The 24147-nt window shown below is 43.3% G+C and overlaps 1 protein-coding gene across 4 annotated transcripts; it reads left to right on the top strand.

Moving 5' to 3' along the window:
- Window positions 1–208: 208 nt before the first annotated feature.
- On the top strand, window positions 209–24091 carry sh2d3cb (SH2 domain containing 3Cb). Of its 4 annotated transcripts, none has more exons than XM_049000046.1 (12): window positions 209–331; window positions 3359–3989; window positions 9538–9574; window positions 17225–17353; window positions 18440–18873; window positions 19014–19102; window positions 19309–19703; window positions 20964–21079; window positions 21799–21970; window positions 22151–22265; window positions 22369–22575; window positions 22671–24091. In XM_049000046.1, exons 1-12 carry the CDS (start codon window positions 313–315, stop codon window positions 22850–22852), a joined length of 2526 nt encoding a protein of 841 aa, XP_048856003.1. In that variant the 5' UTR covers window positions 209–312; the 3' UTR covers window positions 22853–24091. The 4 variants fall into 4 exon arrangements, with proteins under 4 accessions (XP_048856003.1, XP_048856005.1, XP_048856006.1 ...); XM_049000048.1 differs by lacking the exon at window positions 209–331 and adding an exon at window positions 10343–10455 and having other exon boundaries at window positions 3971–3989; XM_049000047.1 differs by lacking the exons at window positions 209–331; window positions 3359–3989 and adding exons at window positions 5498–5641; window positions 10343–10455.
- The last annotated feature ends 56 nt before the right edge of the window (window positions 24092–24147 follow it).

Below are 24147 nucleotides of genomic sequence, written 5' to 3'. Positions count from 1 at the left end.
GAGGATGCTTAAGACGGAAGATGGCAGGAGCGGGTTATTTTTTTAACTGGAGGACAAGGTGAAGGTGCAGCACATAAAGACCTTAGCAGGGTTCGGCCAGACTGGGCGCATCTATCTCAGTAATGAGTTACTAAATTTTCTGCTGTGAAACACATGTCACATTTCCTCCCTGTTAATAAGGGAAGCTGCATTTTTCACTATAGTATTGCCTCAGTCCACATTGCCCTCCGCTGGACTCCTCAAATGAGTGCGGTCTGCAGTGTACAAGGCAGAAACGCCGGATGATTAAACGAGCAGCAGAACCGCGGCACCATGAGCAAACGCAGACTGGGTAAGTGTTTGTGCTGACAGGCAATGGCTTGCTGGTAAACAATACTTATATATGGAGGGTAACTGGAAAAGGCAGGCTACATTGCTTTTGTGCCCCAAGGTAGAAGTCAGTCTCAGTGGGTGTTTCTGTATGTGCCAGATACTATAGGAATAACTTACGCAAGAGCAGTTATTTAAGCATGATATGTATAGATATGTCCAAAGGGAACAGGGAGGCAGGCTGGGCGGTGTACCATGAAGTGCATGGGGTGACATTTCCGTTCCCTGTATGAGTGGGCAAGGTCCACCTCGAATAGGAACAGAGGGCTTAACAGGCTGTCATGCATTGCACACATTTCTAATAGAAGGGAGCTGTACAGTGACTCTTAGGCTACATGCTACTTTTAAGTGACATATGCAAAAAATGTGATTATATCTGTATAAAACAATTTCAACATCACAGGCACCATCCAATATGGGCGATTTCACACTCAACTTACTTGAACATATTTTGTCATCAGTACTATTCTAAGTGCATTTTCTCCCATCTCTGGCCTAAAATAGTTTTTGTTTGCTTTCTTGGAGTTCCTAAAATATTGACTCCACTATAGCAAAATGAATAGCTGTTTGATTAAAATGCCACTCTTTCATAGTTAAATAAACCTATATGTGGCGATTAGGTATGTTTTCGTTCACCGCCTTTCTCAATAAGGGTGGTCAAGTGCACTTTGACCAAAGTCAAGTAACAGTGGCACTTGCTATGTCACTAGAGTTTAGGGTAACAATTATGTAAATGGATAAGAGGAAAAACCTTTGGATGCCCAAAGTCAGCTGGCTGCCCAACCATCCCAGGCAGGGAAGCAATAAGCAGGCCAGAAAGTAGGGTGTCCTTGTGTGTGGCCCTGTCAAGCTGCCTATGGGCCATTACAGCACCTGTAGTGCTGCACTTTCCTGCAGACCAGTCTTCAGTCGCCTACTGACCAGTAGCAAGGCTGTGACAGTAGCAGAAGCAGCTTTATTTATGGTAGGCAAGCAAGAAATGCAGATTTAAATAGCGAGACCAAGCGGAAATTCCTCACATAAGGTGACAGACTGTTTCATAGATTAGGGGCCCTATGGCAGAGGGCTTTACTGCCAACGGTCTTATGTGAGAATTACAAGAAGTAACCTCAGTGGAGATTCTCCATTGCACAGTTTTTTGATTAGTCCAGTTAGACAAATGAGGATCTGAGTGTCTTATTAGTAAGCAGAAAAAAAAATAAGTCTGCACTCTACATAAGCAGAATCTGAAGTGAAACCATTAAAATAACTCTGATGTGGTGCTATCTGCTCCTTCTTGTAAGAATTCTTGCTTCTGCATTTTGAATCTGCGGTAAGTTTATGCTTGCTGAGGGCAGAGTGTTGCAGTAGGGTCATTGGCTACCATAATTCCCCCTCCCCCGGAACCCCTGACTGACACTTCTTTTTAAGTCTTCTGGTTCTTGATTCTTATTTTGTTCCTAGATTACGTGTTTGCCCTGTTCTGTTCTGTCTCTTGCTTGCACTTGACCATCGTCTCTCTCGCGGTCCCCGTTTTGGCTTAGGATTTGAATTCTGTCTGCATGTGCTGGTTTTTCACCCGAACTGTATGATCCTGATTTTTTGCTCCAATTAATATTTTCCACATCCGACTCCCCACTTCCCAGGCTCTCCTTCACAATCTACTATATATATGAAAATTAATCAACAGATCATCATCAGAAATGGCACCAAAATTTCAGGAGATTCAGTGAAAATGAATCTCAGCCCTCAATGATAAATATGCATGACAAGACATTGTGAAGGGAGTTGCCAGAGTATAGATGGAGGACTTCAGTTTTACTATGACTTGTCCATCACTTTACTTCCTTAAAACAGCTTCCTGACAGATTATGGCGGCGATTTGGTTGTATTGAGAGATGCTTTCGTGTGTTAGAAGAGGAGTGAAAGTTATGTTTTTTCGAATAATCCTCACTATTGGCAATATGTAAAGAGCATAGAATTAAGGTTCCAACATTTATCCGCATTTCACTGATAATATATAGGATGCAGCTTTGTTGTAATATATTTTATTTTGCATTTATTTAGTTAGTTCATGTCCAAATCAGCATACAAGTAAGAATTGATGATGTCAAAAACAGGACTACAATCTAGAAGCACAAACTGACAACATGACAATGTTGACATCATTGATGAAATTGTTTCAGTGCTGTGGCTTTGGTGGAACTGTTAAGAACATTAGTACTAATTTCTAAGTTTCTTTAAGCAGTGGTCTGTTTACAGCCCATTTAAATTCATCATAGAGAACTCCAGAAGTTAAGCCATACATTCATATTTTAATTTTCCACATGCGCTTTTGGTTTTGCACGAGGGAGTCACTTAAATTTCATCATCAGCGGTTTGTGCTGGATGGTGTGCATGTGGCTGGTGGAAATCATGTGTGTTGGTGCGTCGACTGCACATGTGCAAGGAAATTGGCTAGGTGTTTCCAGTAGGTGGCAGCACTTGCTTTCACAAAGGAGAGGTCAACCAAGAAAGAGTAGAGGAAGAATAGTTGCTGCAGTGTGGTGTGATAGTTATGGTGAACAGCTATACGAAGAGGTGCAGAGGTATTCACATATCTAATTTTTCATACTTTTCAATATACAGAATTTTCAGAAGTAGCACTGTCCCAATCTTGGCAAGTACTAATTTTGTTGTAAGGATTTCAAAATACTGTGGTAAGCCGTATTGCCATAATACTGCCCAAGCCTAGTGATTACTTTAAAACTGTCCATAAAAAGTTTACTCTTTTCACTACACTGCTGGTATTTGTGTTTGTTGCAATACATCTGTCCTCTGCTGGTGTGGTGGAGTATCACTGCTGCATGCATGCACTGACTGTGACCTTCTGTGAACACAAGCTTCTGCATGCATGATCATCTGCGGGCTGAAAGCACACACTGGAAAGTACGAACAAGGCCTTAAGAAGATGTAATAATTAATGTATGCACAAATCTCAGTTATATTACCCCTGTCTTTTATGCCATAGGTTTTAAATGGTTTGGAAGTCTATCGAACCTTGCACACAGTCTTTCATTAGACAACAGATCCTCCAAGACTGCTGCAAAGCATGATGGGAGTCAGGGTCTGAACCTGCTGGCGAAGAGGTGCAGCGATGACACAGAAGTGCGGCCCCTCGGTCCCAGCCACGTCCACTCCAGCGAAGCATGCTCACATTTGGCCACTCTACCCCGTCACTCCCGCAAACAGAAGAAAAGCAAAGATTCCAAGAAGTCTGCAAGTGGAGCTGTACTGGAGACGCGGAAGGGTGACTATGTTGCTGACTCGCCCCTGCTGAGTGTGCTGTCTCTCCAGGGTGTGCCATCCGTAGATGAGGCCTCTTTCCCGGATACCGCTGTAAAACCACATCCTGTAGGTACCAGTGCTTTGCAGGACGAGATTAAGCAGAGCTCGGGGATACCACAAGATGAGGCGGCCAGCCCGTCACGGCAGTGTCCTTTGTCCCCTGAGGCTCAGAAGATGCCGCCCTTGGCAGAGAAGCTAGAGGACCACAGCCGACCCAGCACAATGACGACCAGCACGCACAGGACCAGCAGCGCTCTTCCAGAACAGTCTGAAAGTCGGCTGGGTGAAATCCAGGAGTCACAGCCTTTGACCAGGTGATATTCGTTACAATGATGATTCGTTACTGAAGGTGTCTCCTTACATGCATCTCACAGCGCAAATGAAAGCCATCAAGCAACTAGAGGAAGCCTCACTAACCAATCAGATGTCATGATTCCACCTCCTCTAGTTGCTTGGACCCACCTCCTCTGCAATCTTATTGGTTATCTCTATGAACCACTAATCATTTTTCTTTCTGCCATCAGAACAACAAGTAAAACTCCCATGAGCGAATAAGACAATAACATCTGATATGTGTTCTTTATGTATAAGTATCAGCCCACATTCAAATATACTATCCAATTTGGGTTGGTGATGAAGGTTACCTGTATTACCATGCTAGAGAGCTGTTTCCTGTCATTATTGCACATCAAGTTTATTTCTTATGTCCCTCGGAGACCCCCCCAAGATATTTTGTCTTTTCAAAAACTCTGTCCAATGCACACTAATTATTTTAAATATAATGTTCTTATTTTTGCTATTATTTAACAATTTTCATTAAAATCAAACTCCCCCAGTAAAGGTCTACCCTCCCTTTTCATATATCTCCAGTGACATTCCTGGTGTGCATTTTATCACCGGGATTTGTTTGAAACTGATTTCATTTTTGGCCTTCTGTTTGAGCGGAAACACTTGCTATGCTATGCAATGAAAGTAAAGTTACTGAGGGAGATAACTGGTCTCGTTAAATTTAGTCTGCATTTAGTTTAACAGCTGCTAGGTGTCTCCAGTGAGTAACCAATGTATTTTACTGGATATTCTGCCAACTCTTGGGACGTATGAAAATTGTGCGTCTGACCCAGATTTTCTACACAATACGTGCTGTTCATTTTGGTTGAGTTGAAATTGGCAGTTTTTGTGTATAACTCTAATTATGGCACAATTAACAGAGAGTTTTTAAACGCTCCGGTATCTGTTTTTAACGTTTGTTATAAACGAGTTTAACATACAATTCGTGCCAAGGTAATCGGTTACAGGATGGGTGGATAACATTTATTCATTTTCCACCCATCCATCCATCCATCATCCCACCGGTTATCTCGGATCATCTTCCTCACTTTCCGTATGAAAGAATGAGCAGAAGATGTAGAATAACCGAATCTTTTAAATGCTGTTTACAACCTAACTGCACCATCCCAAATTGCTCCCCAAGCAGCCATGGTCAGGATCTTGTTATTGTTCACCAGATCGAAACTTAAGTGTACAAATGTTAAAGATAAACCATCAGGGAATGTTTTCCGTGAATACTTAACCAAATTAATAAATAAGAAACACAATAGTCAGAATAATCCAAAGAGGGTCACCCTGGAACACCCTAGTGCTGAATTATTAGAAAAGTAATTGACGGATCATTCCACATATTAAGGCTTCTTGAGAGTAACTTTATATGGCACTGTACTTGGTATTTCTCATGGGTACTGAAGTTGTAGTGGCGGACGTAAAAATCCCTCCCATAAAGGACTGCCTTCGCACTGAAGGTTTGGAGGGGGGGCTGCGGTATCCCAGCGGACAGAAGCGCTCCTCTTCTTCTGTCAACTGTGCGCGACTGAACGTCAGCTCCGCCGGTGGATCAGGAAAGGGAGGTGGACACCCGTTATAGGAGCCAGGGAAAAGCAGAAAGTCTGTTTGTCTGGACGATGGGTTTGAGGTAGGACTGTTTTACATAAGACGCAAATTTACTTTGAGAAGCGTATATCGGTGCAAAACGTAGATCACCTGTAGAGACTAAAACCAAATAAAAGGATCTTGTCCGGTAGACGTACATTGCTTGAATGGGAAAGTTCCTCTAATATGCTTCACTTGCGCATAGCAGTAGCATGTAAGCTGATAGCAAAACTATTTTTGCACTTACTAAAAACAAATAAAATACGTCGGCGATTAATACACTTTACGTGAAACAAATATTCACTTTTTAGAGTGACATCCTAATTCACAATAATGAAAATGAGAAGTTAAACACTTTTAAATGAAAGATTATCAATTTCCTCACAATACATGTACGTTATAGCGGCACATAATGGGTATATTAAAGCATTACGCTAGTGCTGTTCGCCTGTGATCTGGGGTGGGGACGAGATGTTATGCAACGCATTTAAGGTTTAGAGCGCTGAACGTTTTCTTTTCCAAAGAATGACGTCCTTTTCTCGCTTCCAAGTTAGGGCTGAAATCGTGCAGCTCTGGAAAAAAAATCGCTTTCAGTTATAATTTATTTTTCTGTATTTAATTTTATTTATTTTCTCCATACCAGGAATGAGGAGGACGCCCATTTGTTTGTATGCGTTTGGGTGGAGGGCTGTTACAGGATGAGCTAAAACTTTGTTCCATAGCAAGACATCATCCGACGTTTTGTATCAGCATGTTGTCTGTTAGGATGATTTTTTTTTTTATTGGACTGCTGACGCACACAGTGGTATCTCACATATGAAAGAAGTAGCATTGTTGCAAATGACTTTGATGGGGTTTTTTTACGGATCCCCATGAAATCCCCATGATAGATTTCGGTGGAAGTCTTGGGACAATAAAGCTGGTTGATTTATGTTGAAGCAGCCTGTAAGCCTCACCCCCCTAGGGAAGGATATGACCTGTGCCCTTGGAGAGGCAGATTTTGGATTGCAGTGAGAGGGACCCAAGGGACTCTCACAGCTGTAAGTCCTCAACAGGAATTCCTGCCCGGTGCAGAGGAATCCAGGCTGGAATGCACTGCAGATGAGTGGTGCTTGAGGTTCTTTCAACTCATGAGGGTCAAGTTCTCCCTGACGTCAGGGGTCTGTTCCAGTCTCACCTCCAAATTTAATAATTATACTAGTGCAATGAATCAGTAGCTTTAATCTTCTGGATTAATGTGCGTGTTGCAGGTTAGGGGGTACTGTAGCTGATTGTTCTAATACAGAGTAGAGTTTTCCATGTCCTTTCCTTTGTAGTATCTCCGATGGTGCCGCTGTGTGAATATTTCTAGGAATGACATCAGCCTGCATCAGCATCCTGAGCATCCTGAAAATTACGGCAGTCCAGCTGGTAACTAAGCTGAATTTGTCTGGGTAGTTCATGCCACTCCCCCCCCCCCTTATTTCTGTTTAAATGTCCCCTATGTAACTTAAGAAAGTTTGTGGTTTCAGGAATAAGATTCCTAAAGAAGTGATTGTGTGTATGCAACAGGGCTGTGAGTCTGTGCACGGTGTGTGGTATCTATGGCAGTGTTTAGGTGTGGGATGGCTGAGCCTGAATGTTCTTTGCTCAACTGTCAGGCATTTTACAAGGTAGCACAGTCTACATGACTGTCAACCTTATGACTGTCTGAACACTGGCAGTGACAGACCACCCATGAAGAGAAAGTAGGCCTCCAGCCTTGTAATTGAAATTAATATTTTATGTAAATACATTACTGGTATGTTTTCCAGAACAGACTTAGTTATGTCACATTTAGCAGCATTATTAATATGGTTGTTTGTGTATTTTTAAGTGCATTTAGTAAAAAGATAAATATACGTTTTTTTTGACGGGTCGGGATGCACTGAATAGTGGGATTTTATTACAAAAAACAAAAAGGCAGCAAATCAATAAAATAGCTAAGAATATTCCAGAAAAATAGGAATGGACCGGATGCTGGGCACATGAGGATAGGTTGTTAATGACAGACTTGGGGAACACTGGACTGGGAGGTACTTAAATACAAGTTTTAACACGCAAGACAACAGGGGGCAGCTGGGAGTGATCAACACGGGGCAAGAACGAAAGGCAGGGCGTGGAATCAAGCTTCTGAAGAGACATGGGATTTATAGTAGCATTAATGGGTGATTTGTGCGTATATAGATATTATTACTTTCCACAAGTATTACTCAATAGTCTTAGAATGGCCACAGGGGACAATTCTCCCAGTGACTGCCAAAGTTTATTTTTGCATTTATTTTTTCATATTTGTTAAAAACTGTGATTATCTGGCATTTTGTGAATGACTGCCAGTCCATTTGATGAAGCATTATTTGGTTCTTTTGGATTACATTCATGTTCGATTAATGGTTAGCAGATTATATTTCTCATTGGCAAAGTGTCCCTTCCTCATATATTCTGAAATCCATGCACTGCATGCGTGCCTCGAGATTGCCAGTCTTAATGCATAGTTAGAGCTATGGATGCATAGAGGGTAACCCTTAGCTATTGACATCTGTGATATGTAGCTGCTGTGGCTTTGAGAAAAGAACAGAGAAGAACAGAGTGTCTCTGTTTCCTGCATCCTCTCTGGATCACTCAAGACTAGAAAGGCTGATGGAGGGCAAGATGTCATTAGAGGGAATGGAAACAGAAAAAGGAAGAAAATATCCATTCGGTATAGCATGAATGTACAGAAATTGTTTTCACATAGAAAACAGAAAAGTGGTAGAAATCAAGGATTACATTTCAGGGCAGCCCCATGTTCAGATGAATAATTTTCTTTGGATGAATCTACTGTGAGGTCTGTATGCCAAAGTCTTAGGCAGCCAAAGAAAATGATGTTTAAATGATCGTTATGTTGGTGTAAAACTGCTATGTCAGTGTGTTAGCATAGCCATTCCAAAATCTCTGCTAAAATCACCCCCATTACGTCCAGCAACCATACAATAGACCCATGCCATTTTTGACTTGACCATTGGCACATCTGATATAGCTAATCAGTATCTCATTGACTTTTGTAACCAATTAAGTTAATTAATTAAGTGAGCTGATGGTGAAATTTAATGGCTGGGTGCCCCTGATGAGAGGTTTGGGAACTGGTCTAGCCATCCAACTAGATATCAATAACTTTTTGGAGAACCGAAGAAATTTTTACTAGTTTTTACTGTTTTACTCAAGCAAATGTACACTTCCTGGCCATATACATAGCTTTCTCTTTCGTTTGACTGCCTAAGACTTTTGCCCAATGTTTAGCTCTAAGTTAATTTAATGTTTATTGTTGCTTGGTGATGCAGATCTTCGAAGATGGGCACTATACGTTGCTATTTGCTGTAAGTCGCTTTTCTGTCAAGGACACTGGACTGATGTTTTTCCAGAAATGTGTTTCTTTGTGTAAGATGGGAGGGGGAATGGCGATGAGTTGTGTTAGTTTCCTTCTCTATGGCCTGAGAGGTGCACCCATAATTGAAACTGTTGCTAGGTGTTGTGAGAACTGGCCAACAGCTGTCAACCGTTTGCTGTTTGAGTCTTAGCAGCGTGTTGCGTAATACTTCCTACATGCAATGTCAATGGATGCCAGAGGTCAGGAGTTCCAGCACATTCTGTCCCCACCATTTTTTTTTTTTTTGGTATCTCAAAGCCGCTGGGTCTCCGCTGCTATCACTTCCTGTATGACACACACTGCATAGACCGGCATGCATGTGATCATACGGATACTCATTGCTCATACTCATGCACATGCAAACATGCCCACACACCAATATGTGTATATATCTATACACGCACTAAACATTTAACTTCACGCTTTGCAGCTACACACGAATAGCGGCTTCCTAACAGTTTAAATGAAATTCTCAAAAAACAATTTGTAATCCTTTTACCTCTTCTTCTTTCCAGCCACCTGCCAATGGACATCAGAGGTGAATATGTTAAGGTAAGAATTTCTTTCCTTTTCCTAAATAAAAAACAGCACAAAGGTGTAGAGGCTTTGTGACAAGACCACAAACATTATTCTGGAGACATGCTCAGTTAGCGGGCAATGAATTAGAAAGCCCTCTTGTTCTGTAGTAGCAAGAGCTAGGACTGTGGAAGATGGAGTGCTCGTTTGCATTCCGCTGTCTGCGAACCAGCCTTCTTTTTGGGCCAATGTGAAACCATGGAAAAGAGCCAAAGGTTTAAGTGCGTAGCAGTTGAGCTGTAGTCGAAATGGGATTTGTGGCAGAAGAGGGCTAGGATTACTGCCCATTCCCTACAAATGTTTTCTCGCTACTTGGGTTACCATGGGTAACCAACTCTGTTCCAGTTAGGTCTGGTTATGGTCAACAATGGGCGTGTAGTACTTGCAACATTCAGGACTATTCTGACAGTGTTTTTCCTCAATACTGGAGATTAAGTATACAAATAAAATCTTTTTATAAAAAGCTACATGTGGTCAGCCTTTGCAGTGTCTGAGCTTCTTGTGGAAAAAAACAATATGAGAATTATCAATGGAGCACAGCTGGATTTCAATTGTGGTTGGCTTTTTTAGAGGTTAGGGGTTGTACAAGGCATCTATCTATCTATCTATCTATCTATCTATCTATCTATCTATCTATCTATCTGGCATGAAACAAAACACTGCACATGAAAAGTTTGCTCTTCTGAAAATCTAAGCCAGCAACAAGTGAAACTCTGCTCTCTTCTCTACATTTACTACCCATAGAAAACACACACGCTGACATGAAACAGGAAGAGAATCACCAACCACAAGCAGGATTGGTCACCTTACTTCCCTTCCTGAGAAGGATGTTGACTTGCCACAGCGTGACTATAAAAGTATGTCTTCCCGTAGAGAGGTAGATGTGTATTTTCCATGTAAATATGGTGCAGGTTTTCGAATGGGATTAGAGCAGACTAGCATCCTTATTATTACCTCATCTCTCTGGAACCCCCCTGACAGGAAATGCTCATGAGGGCATGGAACGGCATGAGAAAGAAATGGGGGGGGGGTCAGTTCTGTCACAAAAAAACAGAAATGGACAAGAAATAGAGAGGCTTGAACACTCAAATGATTGTTCCAGACATGCCTCCTTACAAGGCACTAAACAAGGCCAATGAGATAATGCATTCTGTTACATTCCTCCTTTGTAGCCCGGAAAAGACCAAAAACGATCTTTTTGTCTCTTTCTGCACTTCCCAGACTGCAGAGCATCACTTCACCCTACAATGATCTGAAGATGATCTTGACGCTTGATCTGATCATGCTTCAGACACACATTGACAATAAGTGGCCAGGGAAGGGAGAGAGAGAGAACTGGTGCAAACGATTATAACAAAAACTGAAAAGTGGTGAAGCAACAAAGGGAGGTGGTCATAGAGCAATCAGTCATAACAAGAAGCAAGACCCATATTACCATGGTATAAGGCCAGTAGCTGTAAGGTGTAGCTCTATCGAATCTATGTGGTTTTTTTTACTAGAAATGTCTGGGTTCCCAGTCTTTGATGACCCACTTCAGCCGTTTGTGGCAAGAAGGGTTTCATTGCTGTCGTCAATCTAAGGCCATACCTTCTATCACTCTGTCAACATCATGGCTGCTAGAATATTCACCATAGATGTGGAAATGACAGAAAATCAGGGATTAACATGTAGCTATGATATTGTAAAAATTCAGGATTGCGTATGATATTGGTTTGTGTCAGGGTTAGCACCCGTCTGCCCAAGCCTTTCATGTTTCTTCCCCTTTTGGCCAGCAGGTGTCACTGGCCATCTTGTCCTCCCTGTGTCCTTCAAGTCCTTCATGTGTTTCCAGGATTGCTGCATGGTGCGGTGTTTAGTAGATTTGTTTCCCAATGTATCAGTTTTTCTAGTTCCTGTGTTTTATGGTTTCCATTCTGTTTTGGTTTTTTGCTTTGTGCCCTTGATTGTTGTGTTGCGTGTCTTTGTTATTTCCCTAGTGTTTGGATTCTGTTCCCTAGTTTCTGAGTTCCTCGATTTAATTATTAGTTTCACCTGTTGCCTATTTTGCCAGTCCTTGTTGATTGTACTGCTCTGTTTCTAGTTGTCCTGTGTCCTGTGTTGATTAGTTAATTGATTATATCTTACACCTGTTCCATGTATGCCCCAGTTTACTTGGTATTTAAGTACCTGATCCTGCTCTGTTCCCCGTGGAGTCATTGACTATGTTCCCTGATGTTGGCTCTCCTGTTCGCTATGTATGATTCCCTGCCTGTTTTCTGTGTTAAGCAGTTTCCTTTCGTAGATCATTTTTGTTATGTTAGTTACTTCATACCCCTTTTTAGTTTTGACTGCTCATGGTCCATTTTGTTAGCAGTGTTCCCAGCTATTTCAGTTCTATAATAACCCCCCCCCCCCCTGTTTTCGTGGAGCCACAAGTGGATCGTCACTTTCCTTTCCTGCCTGCACTATGCATCGTTCCTGTGACAGAAACTCCTAAGATCCTGACATGTTTCTAAGAATGCTAAGATATTGGAAACGGGACAAGTACAGGAAACTACCAGCACTGCAGCTTACTCTGTTATACATATTCAACCTTTTTTTATTCATCAGCAAGCACTGCACGCTTCCAATAGAACCATGTGTTTCCCTTAGTCTCAGTTATCAGTGTCAGTCTTCACCTCCCGCACCCCCTGTGTGAAAGTCTTATGACGTACAATGGTAGATAGGGTATGAGTTTAATCATATTTGAGATTATTTAGGAAACAAAAACAATAGCTGTTAGTATATTCTGTTCAAATTGTTTCCAGTGCAGTAAAGTCTGGCTCTGCCAAATAGAACAGTGTGCTTGTAATCTGAAGATTGATGATTCAAATCCAGTGGCTCTTTGCGAAAGGTAATTAACTCCAATTGATTTCTCAGTTGTATGTCACTTTGCGTAAAGGTGTCTAAAAACGGTAAATATTCATTTTTTAATAGAGAATATTTTTCCCATACATCCAGATAGAGATACACAGTACAACTGGCAACGTCAGTACCTGTCGATATTCATTAAAAATAAAGATATTGGGATTGGTCCGATGTGTCAGTTTTGGTCGATATTGCCACCTGACATTTACACTTTATCAGTATTAAAAATTAACAACACGAGAGCTAAAGTCATAACTACTAAAATAATGGAGATGATTGCACTGGATGATCAGGCATTTTCCATAGAGGAAGATGAGGGATTTCATTGGCTCATTCACCACTTAGAAGTATGATTGCCACCTTCGATGTAAAGAAATATCCATTAGTTCAAAATGGGACAGCATTTTATTTTACAATATGGGAAGATCCCATAAAAATTCAAGACTGCTGACAACTCCACTTAGAAGAGGTCTCGAAGTACGGGCCGGCGAGACAGTCTTATACGTATTATAAATCTAGTCTTCAGATTGACCTTTCATTTTCCCCGTAAAAGTAATGCAAGTCCCCCCTCCCAGCTAACCTCAGAGTCAGAAAATAGTTCAGAGAAAAACCAGTCAGTACTGGCGATGTCGGACAAAAATTTGTCTGTAGTCAGTATCCGTCAAAATGACATTATTACTACTGGGAGTGTTACTGTTAGAATTTGACATTTTTTCAGATATCAAAATGTTTGATGGTCGTTGGTTTCTGCATGTTCCTGTGTTCCTTTGGGGTTATTTTGAATTTTAATTTAATTTCTAGCATTCACAACGACTCAAGGCAGCCTGTGTAATATACTCAACCAAATGTAAAAATAATGAATGGTTGTGTGCAATATGTAGCATCAAATTTGTTTGACTATAATGGTAAAATAGGGAAAGTGATTAGTTGTCATTGTTGATACACCATAGTAGATGGTGCACGACAATTATTATTGGGTGGGGCACAGCTTAATAAGGACTATTATTCGGGAGGGCAAATGATGCCAAACTAAATATTGGTAGGGGGTGCATGTTATCTCTGGTTCCCACGCCCTTGCACACACTGGGATCTTACTTTTTTAGACTAATGTGAAGGTAAAGAGCTGGAGAAAAGTCTGCATTATTAATAATGCAGTGCATGCTGGGCTGTTTACTGCCTCACTGGCACTGTCACTGCAGCAAGACGCTGTGGCAGCTTCTTTAAAGGTACTTCCCATCTTCGCTGTCCGTTATACGTGCTGCCTGGGGAGGTGGCAGGGGGACGGATCTGCCTGCCTCCTCCCCTCCCTCCCATGTCCCTCCAGCCGAGAGGGATGAGGCGAGGTGGCCGGCGGAGTCGTGGGCCGGGGAGACGCGGCGCGGGACTGTAGCGGAGGCAGCCAGTGAGTCAGGTCTTTAGCGGTGCCGTGGCGATGGCGGAGCACTGCGGTCTCTGGGGGTTCCTGTCCACCGCCGCCTCCTGCTGCATCTACAGGAGATCCTTCATGCGGGTGCAGGTGAGCTGCAGCTGCCAGTGGCTCTCTGTCAGCCTGTCTGGACTCAAAGGAGACCATCGTTTCAAGCAGCCGTTTAAAGGGATGAACTGCGGCGTCGGTGTATTTAGGTTTATGCAGACAAGTGTGAGAATGTTTAGTAGATATTTACACCCTTTGGTGTAAATGTAATATCAGGTGACTTTCTTCCATTTGGTGGAAGTTTAAGGCTGAAGTAAGTTATCTGAGCTTTGAAAGTTTATGGCTGGAATGAGAGACACTGAACTCGTGGGGAAGTTTTGCAGTAATCCAGTGCCTCAGACTGGGATATAGCGGAGTTTGTTTAGTTCTGGCTGAAATGATAATGTACGTCTCTTAGGACTAGACTGTTTTCCTCCTGTCTCTGGCTTGGCTGTTATAGAAGACGCTGCGGGTGTCTGACTCTGAAGCCCCCCATCTGCCTCTCTGATTATGCTTCAGATGCATTTCTTAGTCTCTTTCTTCATTTTAATATTGTATATGTGCAAACTTTTCATTTATAATATAATTTAATGACAGATTATGACGGTTCTGGCGCCAGGTGCGCAGAGTCCTGTTTCTGACTTCTCTGAACATGTACTGGTGTCAAGGATGCAACCTTAATTTGGGAAAGGATTTAATGAAAAGGGTGAGATGGATGGATGGATGATGGATGGATGGATGGATTAATGATGATGATGAAGGCTCTGGCTTGGGTGCAGAGTACCTACCAAGTACATACATAGCCAGTACGTTGAATTAAGCTAAAGTACTGTGGGAATTTACTGCAGGTTTATTGTCTTTCATGAACAGTTAAAGCAGAGTTAAAGCATTAAAGATGTTGTTTACGTTGCTGTGGTTGCACTCGCAGCGCTGTGCTGGAAGTGATGGACTGTGGATCACTCCTCCTCTCATTTCGGATGCTGCTTTTCCCACTTTCTAAGTTATTCACTTTCTGGGCCTCCTGCATCGATCAGTCTGCTAGGTGATCAGGCCTGAAGCAGTGGCCCACCCTTTTCCCAGTACTTTCTGGTATTGAATAGCACTAGGACAGTATCACTGCAGGGTATCCTCTTGTAGGCCATTTAAAGGACCCCTCACCCTCCAATCCTCAGCTGCCGTCATGGAAACAATGATGTACCCTCCCCTATTGTGCTGGTAGGGTGCTGGTGATGATGTGCATGTAGAGCCCAAAAAAACAATCAGATCATGGACCTTGCATCTCCCAGCTCCATTGGCGGAACATGTAACAGAGGGTAGACTTCTGCTGGAATAGTTCATAATGGTAAGTCGGTTAGATTTTAGACACTCATAATTGTTTAGTTTATATAACATCCCAATTCAGTCATCAGAACTTGTCAGGCTGACCTTTCTCGGTATAACGTTTCCCTTTTAATATGCAGTATGTAGCATGTCCTATGCAGTGGGTATTCCCTGTTCACAGTCACGCAGGGTGCACTGCTTCCATAGCACAGCTAACATAAATTATCCTGCTCGGCTGGCTTAAGCCGTGCTCGTCAATCACTATTCCCAGTGTGCCCAGGTGTCCCGCACAGCCGCATATCCTGCCCATCCACTGACCTTTGCTAAGCGGCGATCGCCGTTTGTTTATTCGGCTGAACTTTGGATGCAGAGCTGTCTGCCCAGAGCCCTCCTGAACACTCGTCTACACATCCAAGATGAAGTCCTGTATCAGGAGAAAAGCCTGACAGATATAACAGCAAAGCGCACCGCCTCTCAGCACCGACTGAAACGGAAGACATCGTCATAAGGGCGGATGTGTCAAACTCCAGATAACTTCAGACAGCCTGTCTGATGGCTAAATGACGGTCGAACTGATGATCGTTCCTCAATATGAAACATTAATAATCATGGAGCTGGGAGCAGTATCTGGTGTAGTGGGCTAAGCCTCTGTGTCTGTGATCAGAAGATCACTGGTCCAAGCCCCAGCCTTGGGACAATGGTCACGTGTCTGTGGGCCCTTGAGCGAGGCCCCTAACCCCCAGCTGCAGGGGTGCCTGCCGCAGGTCTGTCACACGGCCTTGTTTTTTGGAACCTCCCAGAGAGTCAATCCTTCCAAATGGCTTTAAATATACAATCATGTGTTTTTAATAAATTCAAAGATGGGATCTTATAATAATTTGATGGGCTAAATTAATTTATGTGTTGCTAGTCTGGCTGTCGAAAGAGTTTAATGTCACTAGTGCTATTTATAAACTTCTACCGCAAATAAAATCCACACAGGTAAAAAAAAGCCATTATTTATTTAATAGTCCTTTTGAAGTCTATCAAATATATTTATTTATAACCATTACATTCACTGCTATTATATTTCAATTCTTACTGTTTCCCAGATACTGCTTTCCACTGCGTTATTGTAATTCTCCCTGAAGGAAACAGCCCCTCCTCACGATGTCACATGTCAGTGAGTGACATCATTGTTTCAGCAGATAAACAGCAGCGCAATATTATATAAAGCATTTGTTAATAATATGATTTTGATACTATGTCTCAGTGCTACACATTCCAGTCTCTTAGATAAAACTGTGTCCTTTTTCTGACTTAAAATAAAGTTTACAGTTTTTTTTTTCCCCAAAAGTTATGATGACCAAAAAGTACTGTATAGTAGGGATGATCCCAGGGTAGATTATGGATTTAGAGGGGGGATCTTGGAGCTTGGGGTTTAAGAGATGATGCACTGAGTAGGGTTTAGGGGACCTTAAACATGAATTGAACTCTGATTACTAGGGTAGAACAAAGAGTGTGATTGGATGCACATGGAAGACAGAGATCAGGTGGTAAGAGGAGGGTCTCAAAAGAAGTTCAGTCGCCATATAATGGAAATGGTTGTCATGTGATGGGAGTGATTTGGATGACAGTTGTTAAAAACGGGGGCGGGGTTGTTAACAGGGGTCAGTTTTTTAATAGTTCAAGTTGTCCCTGAAGCTGTCTAAGTAACAATGTCTCTTTGGACTGTCCAGGGTGTTCTAGCCAAAGAGGGAATGACCTCAGTGATCCCGCAAGATGTGCATGGTCGCTGTTTCTCCAGGGTGGCTAAATCAGAAATTAGCATCGCTACACGGTTTCCTTGAGAAATCGCTTCTGAGCTTCTTCTTAAGTCTATGCTGACGATCCGAACAGACACACAGATGTTGGGATGTCTGCGTCCCCGCGGCTGTTCTCTTTTCAGGCCACTGTGTCACCTCTGTATGTTTCCTTGCACCCCTCAGTTCTCCAAGGAGAGGTACCTGCTTGACAGCCCACCTGAGAAGCTTCGGAAGGAGTTAGAGGAGGAACTGAAGCGAAGCAGCGATGATATGAGCAGCCATGGCTGGTACCATGGCCTCATGCCCCGAGAGGTTGGCTCATCCATAATCTGGAAACATAAACAGAAGTATATGTAGACTAAGGTTCGACCGGCGTATCGGTTATCTGATAAAATCAACAGATATTAAGTTTCCGTGAATTTATCGACATTGGTAGAAACCCCGCAGATAAAGAACCAATAATATCTCTTTAAGCATTTATGATGAGAAAAGGAGAAGAAGATTTTTCCTGCATTATAACATCGCTAATCCCCTGGGATTATTAGTGTTATGGCTCAGTCTACAGTTGAGTCATGACAGAATGTTACTGTATTTATATATATAGCAAAGGCTAAGACAAGTTCTTTTTGCTAAGAGTTTTCTTTGTAGTGGTTAAACATGCAAGACATGACATGCAAGAACCAGCTTCCAATGTAAGCAAAATCATATTTTCTTAATTGTATAACCCTAACCTAACTACCTAACTAAGCCAAAAACCCAAACCTGATTGCCTTTTGGCTGAAGGACCAAAAGCCACCCGGTCAGTTCAGACGCTCCTCTACTTAACGAACGAGTTACATTCTGAGTGGCCGTTTGTAACTTGAAATGTTTCACTAGTCGTTATTGAGTACCATTTAAAGGTATACGTAAGTACAAAGAGCTAGGATGCTGGGAGTCCGCACGCTACGCTGCTGCGCGTTGGGAGTGGCGTTCGGAAGTTATATTAGGCAGTATTGGTGAGCGGGAAAAAATGATGTTGCGGACTGGAAACGGGAGCCCAGCGAACAAGATTTGGACTTACAGTCCTCTTCGTTCGTACGTCTGAAAGTTCATAAGTAGAGGAGCACCTGTATTTGTGTTTGGTATTTGCAGTATTCGGTTTGAAAACCAGTCCCACTCATCCCCTACACGTATCTGTATCAGATTATATGCATTTCATAGGTCTAAGGGGGTAGGGGTAGGGGGTAGTGGTATCTACCTTAATGTTATGTAGGCCACATTAGTCGAGCCACGGCCAAAAGCACCATTGCTGTCTTTCTTCACAAAAAAAGACGTTACCTATATTTATCTGTATTGTTTTACTTCATCTTCTCACTGGGTGCCCTGGATTTGATCGTCTGGTTTCTCTTGGCCTGACAGGTGTCAGAGACGCTGGTCCTGCGAAATGGAGACTTCCTGATACGGGACTCACTCACAAGCATGGGCGACTACGTACTGACCAGCCGCTGGAGCCACAAGGTTCTGCACTTCGTCATTGGCAAAGTTCTGGTGGAGTCCGGCACCTTTCGCCCTCGGGTCCAGTATCAGCTGGGGAGGGAGAGCTTTGACTCGGTAGCTGCCCTCGTCCACTTCTATGTGGGAAGTCAAAAGCCCTTGTCACTGGAGAGCGGTGCACACATCTACTGCCCCATCAACCGGACCCTTCCCCTGCGCATTCTGGAGGCAGCCTTCACCATGACTAACAGCAAGCAAGACCCAGCCAGTCCCTTATCTAGCTTGAGGAGAACGTTTATCCAGAAGCAAGGTGTCACCCTGGAGGACAGGCCCAGGACACTGCTGACCATGCCTCACAGGTGAGAAGAGCTACTAATAAATCTGCTGCCCCCATCTGGGCACTATGGCTAGTCTAGTGACAGTCTCATCACATTCTGTCAGGTTATATGTTTTTCACAGACGCGTCAATCTAATCATAAGCAGTAACGTGTCTCTACAGATTATCCAGCAGTATGGATCAGATCCAGATGATACAGTCTCCACTGTCACCTCTTGGAGAGTGTGTTCCCTCTACAGCCTACAATACCAGTGAGTCTTGTAGCCTGAAAATGTGTGTGCCTTAAAAGTAGAGTGATATTCTCAGTTATCTACACCTGACACAGTCACATCAGCCTGCTGTGACTTCTCAGCAAAGAACTCGTTAGCACTACCTTAGCACATCTCCTGGTTTTGCTAGATATTTCAGATTTGCTTGATCCTGATGTTCCCTGTGTGTATCTTCTGTGAACTTGTAGTCTCCCATCATAGAAGTCCATCTGGCAGTAAGTTGTTCAACGCTTCGACCCAGTTGCTGGACTCGAATTGCTTCAGCGAGCACAGACTCAGCCCAAAGACCCTACTCAGTCCCTACTCCTCCCTAAAGATCTCCAAGCCCCATCCTTCCAAAGCACCTGTCCTATCCAGTGAAGGCTATGAGGGGGGCTATGAGGGGCTGGGGCATAGCAGAGGGATCTTCAGTGTCCCTCTGGTGGAGAAGGAGTCGTCCTTCAAACCCGGACAGTATAGGTCACTGCTGATGCCCGCAGAGAACAAACCCTTGGAGGCAGGCATCCTTAAGCGGGTGAAGGAGCTGCTGACCGAAGTCGATGCCAGGACCGCCGCCTGGCACATCACCAAGGCGGACTGCATGGTAAGGGCACCCACATCAATAAGGCACAATCCCCCCACTCAGACAAGCCTCGGCTTCCCCCAGATCACTGGTGCGTACATTTTCTCACATTAATTCACATACAGTGCCAGTCAAACATTTGGACACACCTGCGTTTAATGCATTTGTCTCTATTTTAGCTTTGTTATTCATCTTATAGTAAAAGGCAATAAAGTAATATATATTTCAAATATTGCAATGACCAAGAGGAGTGTTCAAAATCTCAAATTATAGACTCTTCAAAATAGCCCCCTTGCTACAATAACAGCTTTATAGTCTCTTGACATTCTTTTAACCAGCTTCCACATGCAGCCACCTAGAACGCTTCTCCAACAGTCCTGAAGGAGTTTGCACAGATTCTGGGCACAGATTGGCTGCCTTGCTGTTACCCTTCAACCCAGCTCATCCCAAACCAGCTTTACGGGGTTTAGGTCTGAGGATTGTGGGGGGGCCAGGTCATCTGTCACAGCGCTCCATCTTCTTCCTTATTCACGTGATAATGCAGTACTTACATAACCTCGAGGTGTCTTTTCATCTTCAGTATGTTTGTCATAACCTTAGACTGATACTGTACATTTTGTGCCTATGTATCTATTGAGGCACCCGCAGCAAAAGCCTATAGACGTCCTACTTGGCAGAGGACACTGTAATTTCATATTACAGCCTCTTTCTATTTTTATTGTCCTAGTTTATATCAGGTCATCTCTCCCCACCATATAGCACAAAACAATTTGAGACTATAGTTCTCTCATACTAACTGATGCTAGTATTTTTCAGATTCTTAAAACTACCTTAGTTACTAATTTAACCCCTTTGTTAATCTCTTGTACAATTTTTTGCACGACTCTAAAATATTTCTGTCACTTTGGAATTGTAACAGCTGTGGCCATACTTAATTTTGCTAAACTGATTAGTGGTTTTTGCAGGTGTACATTATAAAGACTTACTTTGTAAAGGGGGAAACGGCTCAGTAAACCAGGAGCTTTTACGAATAATGCAGGTCTATTTTTAGACCAAAATTTGAGCTGGGATTAGGATTCCAGCCAGGTTTAAAATCGCCTCATAGAAAACCACTGTCCTAGTGCAGTCAGTCAACAGGGTCACCAATTCTGAAAAGATCTGAAAAGAGCTAATGCTAATGAATAACTGAATGCGTATCAAGCCAGGGAATGCGTTGTGCTTTTGACAGTAAATTTAAATGAGCTCACCTTTTTGCCATCACGGCCATGATCTGCACTGCAGGTTGCTAGGATACTGAACGTTTCTGAGGAGATGCAGCAGAAGATGGCAGTGAGTTCCGGTCTGGAGCTGCTGACTCTCCCACATGGACAACAACTCCGCCTGGACTTGTGGGAAAGGTGAGACCTTGGAGGAAGATGGGGGTTGTGAGCAAAACATTAAAGATTCAAATCTTGTACACTACTGAGTAACACTGCTTACACTGAAATCCGTATTCAGTTGGTCTGATACAATGAATAAGAGAATAAGGAACTTCTGTATCATGCAACTGCCAGGTTGCTCCATACTAATAGCTTGATGAAGCAGTACCATTTTATCGCGCTGTGGGTTTAAACTTGGTGGCTGTAGAGTTATTGTATCACCGTTGGGTCCTTAAGCAAGACCAATAACCCCGATTCTCCATTCTGCCCCCAAAACTGTGTCTCTCATGAAAAGTAGAACTGCATACGCAGAACCAAAAGTATTACATTATGCACATGGGAAATAAAACATATATATGCTTCGTAGATGTTTTTATCAAATGTAAAACATTACAATGTTAGCTGATACTCATTTATACAGTTGGATAATTTAACTGTTGCAATTAATCTTTAATTGCTGATGGGTACAATAGAAGAGTGACTAGGTTCTTCTATGGCAGAATACCCACAATTCTTGCAGATGTTGCGATAGTCCATTGTTTTGTTGAATTGTACTGTCCCCTTTTTGCAGTGAGGTTGAGCTGAGCAGCCACCTGTGGTGATCCCTCCCCCCCCCCCCACCCCACCCCACACACACACACACACACACACACACACAACTCTTTCCCGCCTCAGCCTTGATCTTTACCCCCCCTCAGATTCCACACCATGTCATTTATGATGGCAGCTGAACTGCTGGGCTGCACCGGGAGCAGGGAAGAGAGGGCTGCCTTTCTCTTCAAGGTCATCCTGCTGGCCTCCGAGCTCAAGAGCAGCCAGGGCAACATGTTTGGCTTTGCCACAATCATGAGAGCACTGGAGCTACGCCAGGTACCTGCCACCAGGGGGGGCTGTTGTGGAGAGGGAGCAATGGTGGCATCAGATGGAGGTCATCAGCAATAACATTACTCCATATTCAGAGTATCCCTGATTTGTGATGAGGTTCATAAGGGCTTGACTGTGATTCGCGAGGATTTGGCCTGTGTAAACCTGATGTGCTTCCTTTTCCAGGTCAAGAGGTTGGAGCAGACGTGGATCACACTCCGGCAGAGGCACACAGAGGGAGCTATCCTGTACGAAAAGAAACTCAAACCTTATTTGAAGAGCATGAATGAAGGCAATCTAGGTATCTCTCCATCACAGTTTGTTTTGTTCTCAGTATCATTGTAAGAAAGCCTTGCCTCAGCGGAAGCCAAACCACACAGCTGTTTCCTCTCCTTGTCCTTCAGAAAACTGCATACCCTCTGACACCACCTTCCCTCACGTGGTGCCGCTGCTGTCTCTGCTGGAGAGGGGAGTGGCTGTGGGCGAGGAGGCGGAGCTTTGGGAGTGCACAGACATGGGAGTGGACGTGGTAATGAGTCACTTGGAAACAGCACGTACCATGGCACAACACGGGCAACTCTACTGCAGCAACGCCCAGACCAAACTGCAGGGTACGGGAAAGGAAGAACGTAGAAACAGTGAGCCCTCTGTTGTCAAAACATGATTGGCTGTGTCGCATAAAGCTCAAGGTCCTTTTCCCCTACAGGGTTTCAGGAGCAGCCGGAGCTGCTGGAGATCTTCCTCACGGAGTTCCAGATGCGTTTGCTGTGGGGCAGCCGGGGAGTGGTGGCAAGCCAGGCAGAGCGTTACCAGAAATTTGACAAGGTCCTGACAGCCCTGTCCAACAAGCTGGAGCCCCCTGGTGGGCAAAGGGTAGAAAGAACCTGAAATAAGTATGTCCCAAGAAGTGGGATGAGCAATGTAACCCTCCAATCAGTGAGTGGAAAGACTGGTAAATGGATGTCCAAATAAGGGCAAAGGGGTGGTGTCAGCGTTCAACTACACCTAGGACAGAGACGCAATGCAAAGACAAAATCCTGTGGAAACTGTACGGTGAAGTCAGTCCAAAAGAGGAGTGTCGGTATATCAGTTCGGCATGTCAGATTGTCATCCAGAACCTCAGTGTAACATTGCTGGTTCAGGGAGGCACTGATTAATAACTCCCAGCCAGACAAAGCACTTAAGCGAGAAGCACTTATACTCATAACCAATTTGATCGTTTTTGCCAGCGAAAATTAGGCTACACCTGCAACATCACTCATCGTGAATTTGTTTCCTGAAAAATCTAGCTATGCAGTTCTATGTATTTAGCCCTTACAGCTGCTACTAAAATGGTTTGTTTTGTAAAACATATGTTTACTGCATTCTTAAAATAAAGGGTTGTGGGTGATGGGGAATTGTGTCTTTTTATGGTTAGCCCACAGAGGTGGTTTCAGGGCAGCTATATAGATTTCTGTAGCCCTACAGCTACTAGAATGTTCTAGGGAGTGACCTGTGTTTAACACAAAATTAGCAAATTTCTGGATGCGGGCCTATCTGCTCAGCTCCACCCAGCCGCTTGAGCAACCAGGATCAGTCGAGGGAAGTCAGGTGATGTCGCCTCATCTGACCACGTTTGCGATGGCCTTCACTGAAAATATGTCCATATGCAGAGTTCACTGTTGACAGGTGCCCTACTGTGGCACAACTGGTGCAGTGTCACTTTAAATTTGGACCTGTCACTGCAACCCAAAGCAAAATGGGGACAGGAATCTGTCTGCACATCTGCTGTGGCCCACTGTGTCCTGAAGGACAGTGGTAGATAATGGATGGAACATCCTGCGATGAGACAAGAATGCTGTCCCTTCATCCCACGCAAATCACTACGCGCACTGCACACCGGAAGTTTCTTTGATAAATGTCACATACTACCATACTTTTAAGTTTTACAAATAGCTGAGGAAGTCTTTCAGCAAGCTCGTTGCCTACATGGTTATGTACAGGCGTGAGGTTTCCATGTAAAGATTTTTATCATAAATATGCCTACTTGTCTGCTGAAGTTTGTATTTTATTTTTGTGAGATTTTATTTTGTAAATTGCTGAAGAGGAAAAAAAAAATATTGTTCTGAAATACAGACATTAATCTCCCTTTTTGTGTGGACATTATTTTTATAATAATTGTATTAAATGATCTGAGCATTCAT

Source organism: Brienomyrus brachyistius, chromosome 2 (genome assembly GCF_023856365.1).
Source record: "Brienomyrus brachyistius isolate T26 chromosome 2, BBRACH_0.4, whole genome shotgun sequence".
In the NCBI taxonomy this organism is placed as follows: Eukaryota; Metazoa; Chordata; class Actinopteri; order Osteoglossiformes; family Mormyridae; genus Brienomyrus; species Brienomyrus brachyistius.
The sequence above is the reverse complement of the archived record's forward strand: the minus strand, read 5'-3'. Positions and strand labels throughout refer to the sequence as shown.

Bases quoted from the DNA above. Each gene is read 5' to 3' on its own strand.
- sh2d3cb (XM_049000046.1), top strand. The intron at 9,575-17,224 runs GTAAGAATTTCT...TGCACCCCTCAG, and splicing joins TCAGAGGTGAATATGTTAAG to TTCTCCAAGGAGAGGTACCT. The intron at 22,576-22,670 runs GTACGGGAAAGG...TTTCCCCTACAG, and splicing joins CGCCCAGACCAAACTGCAGG to GGTTTCAGGAGCAGCCGGAG.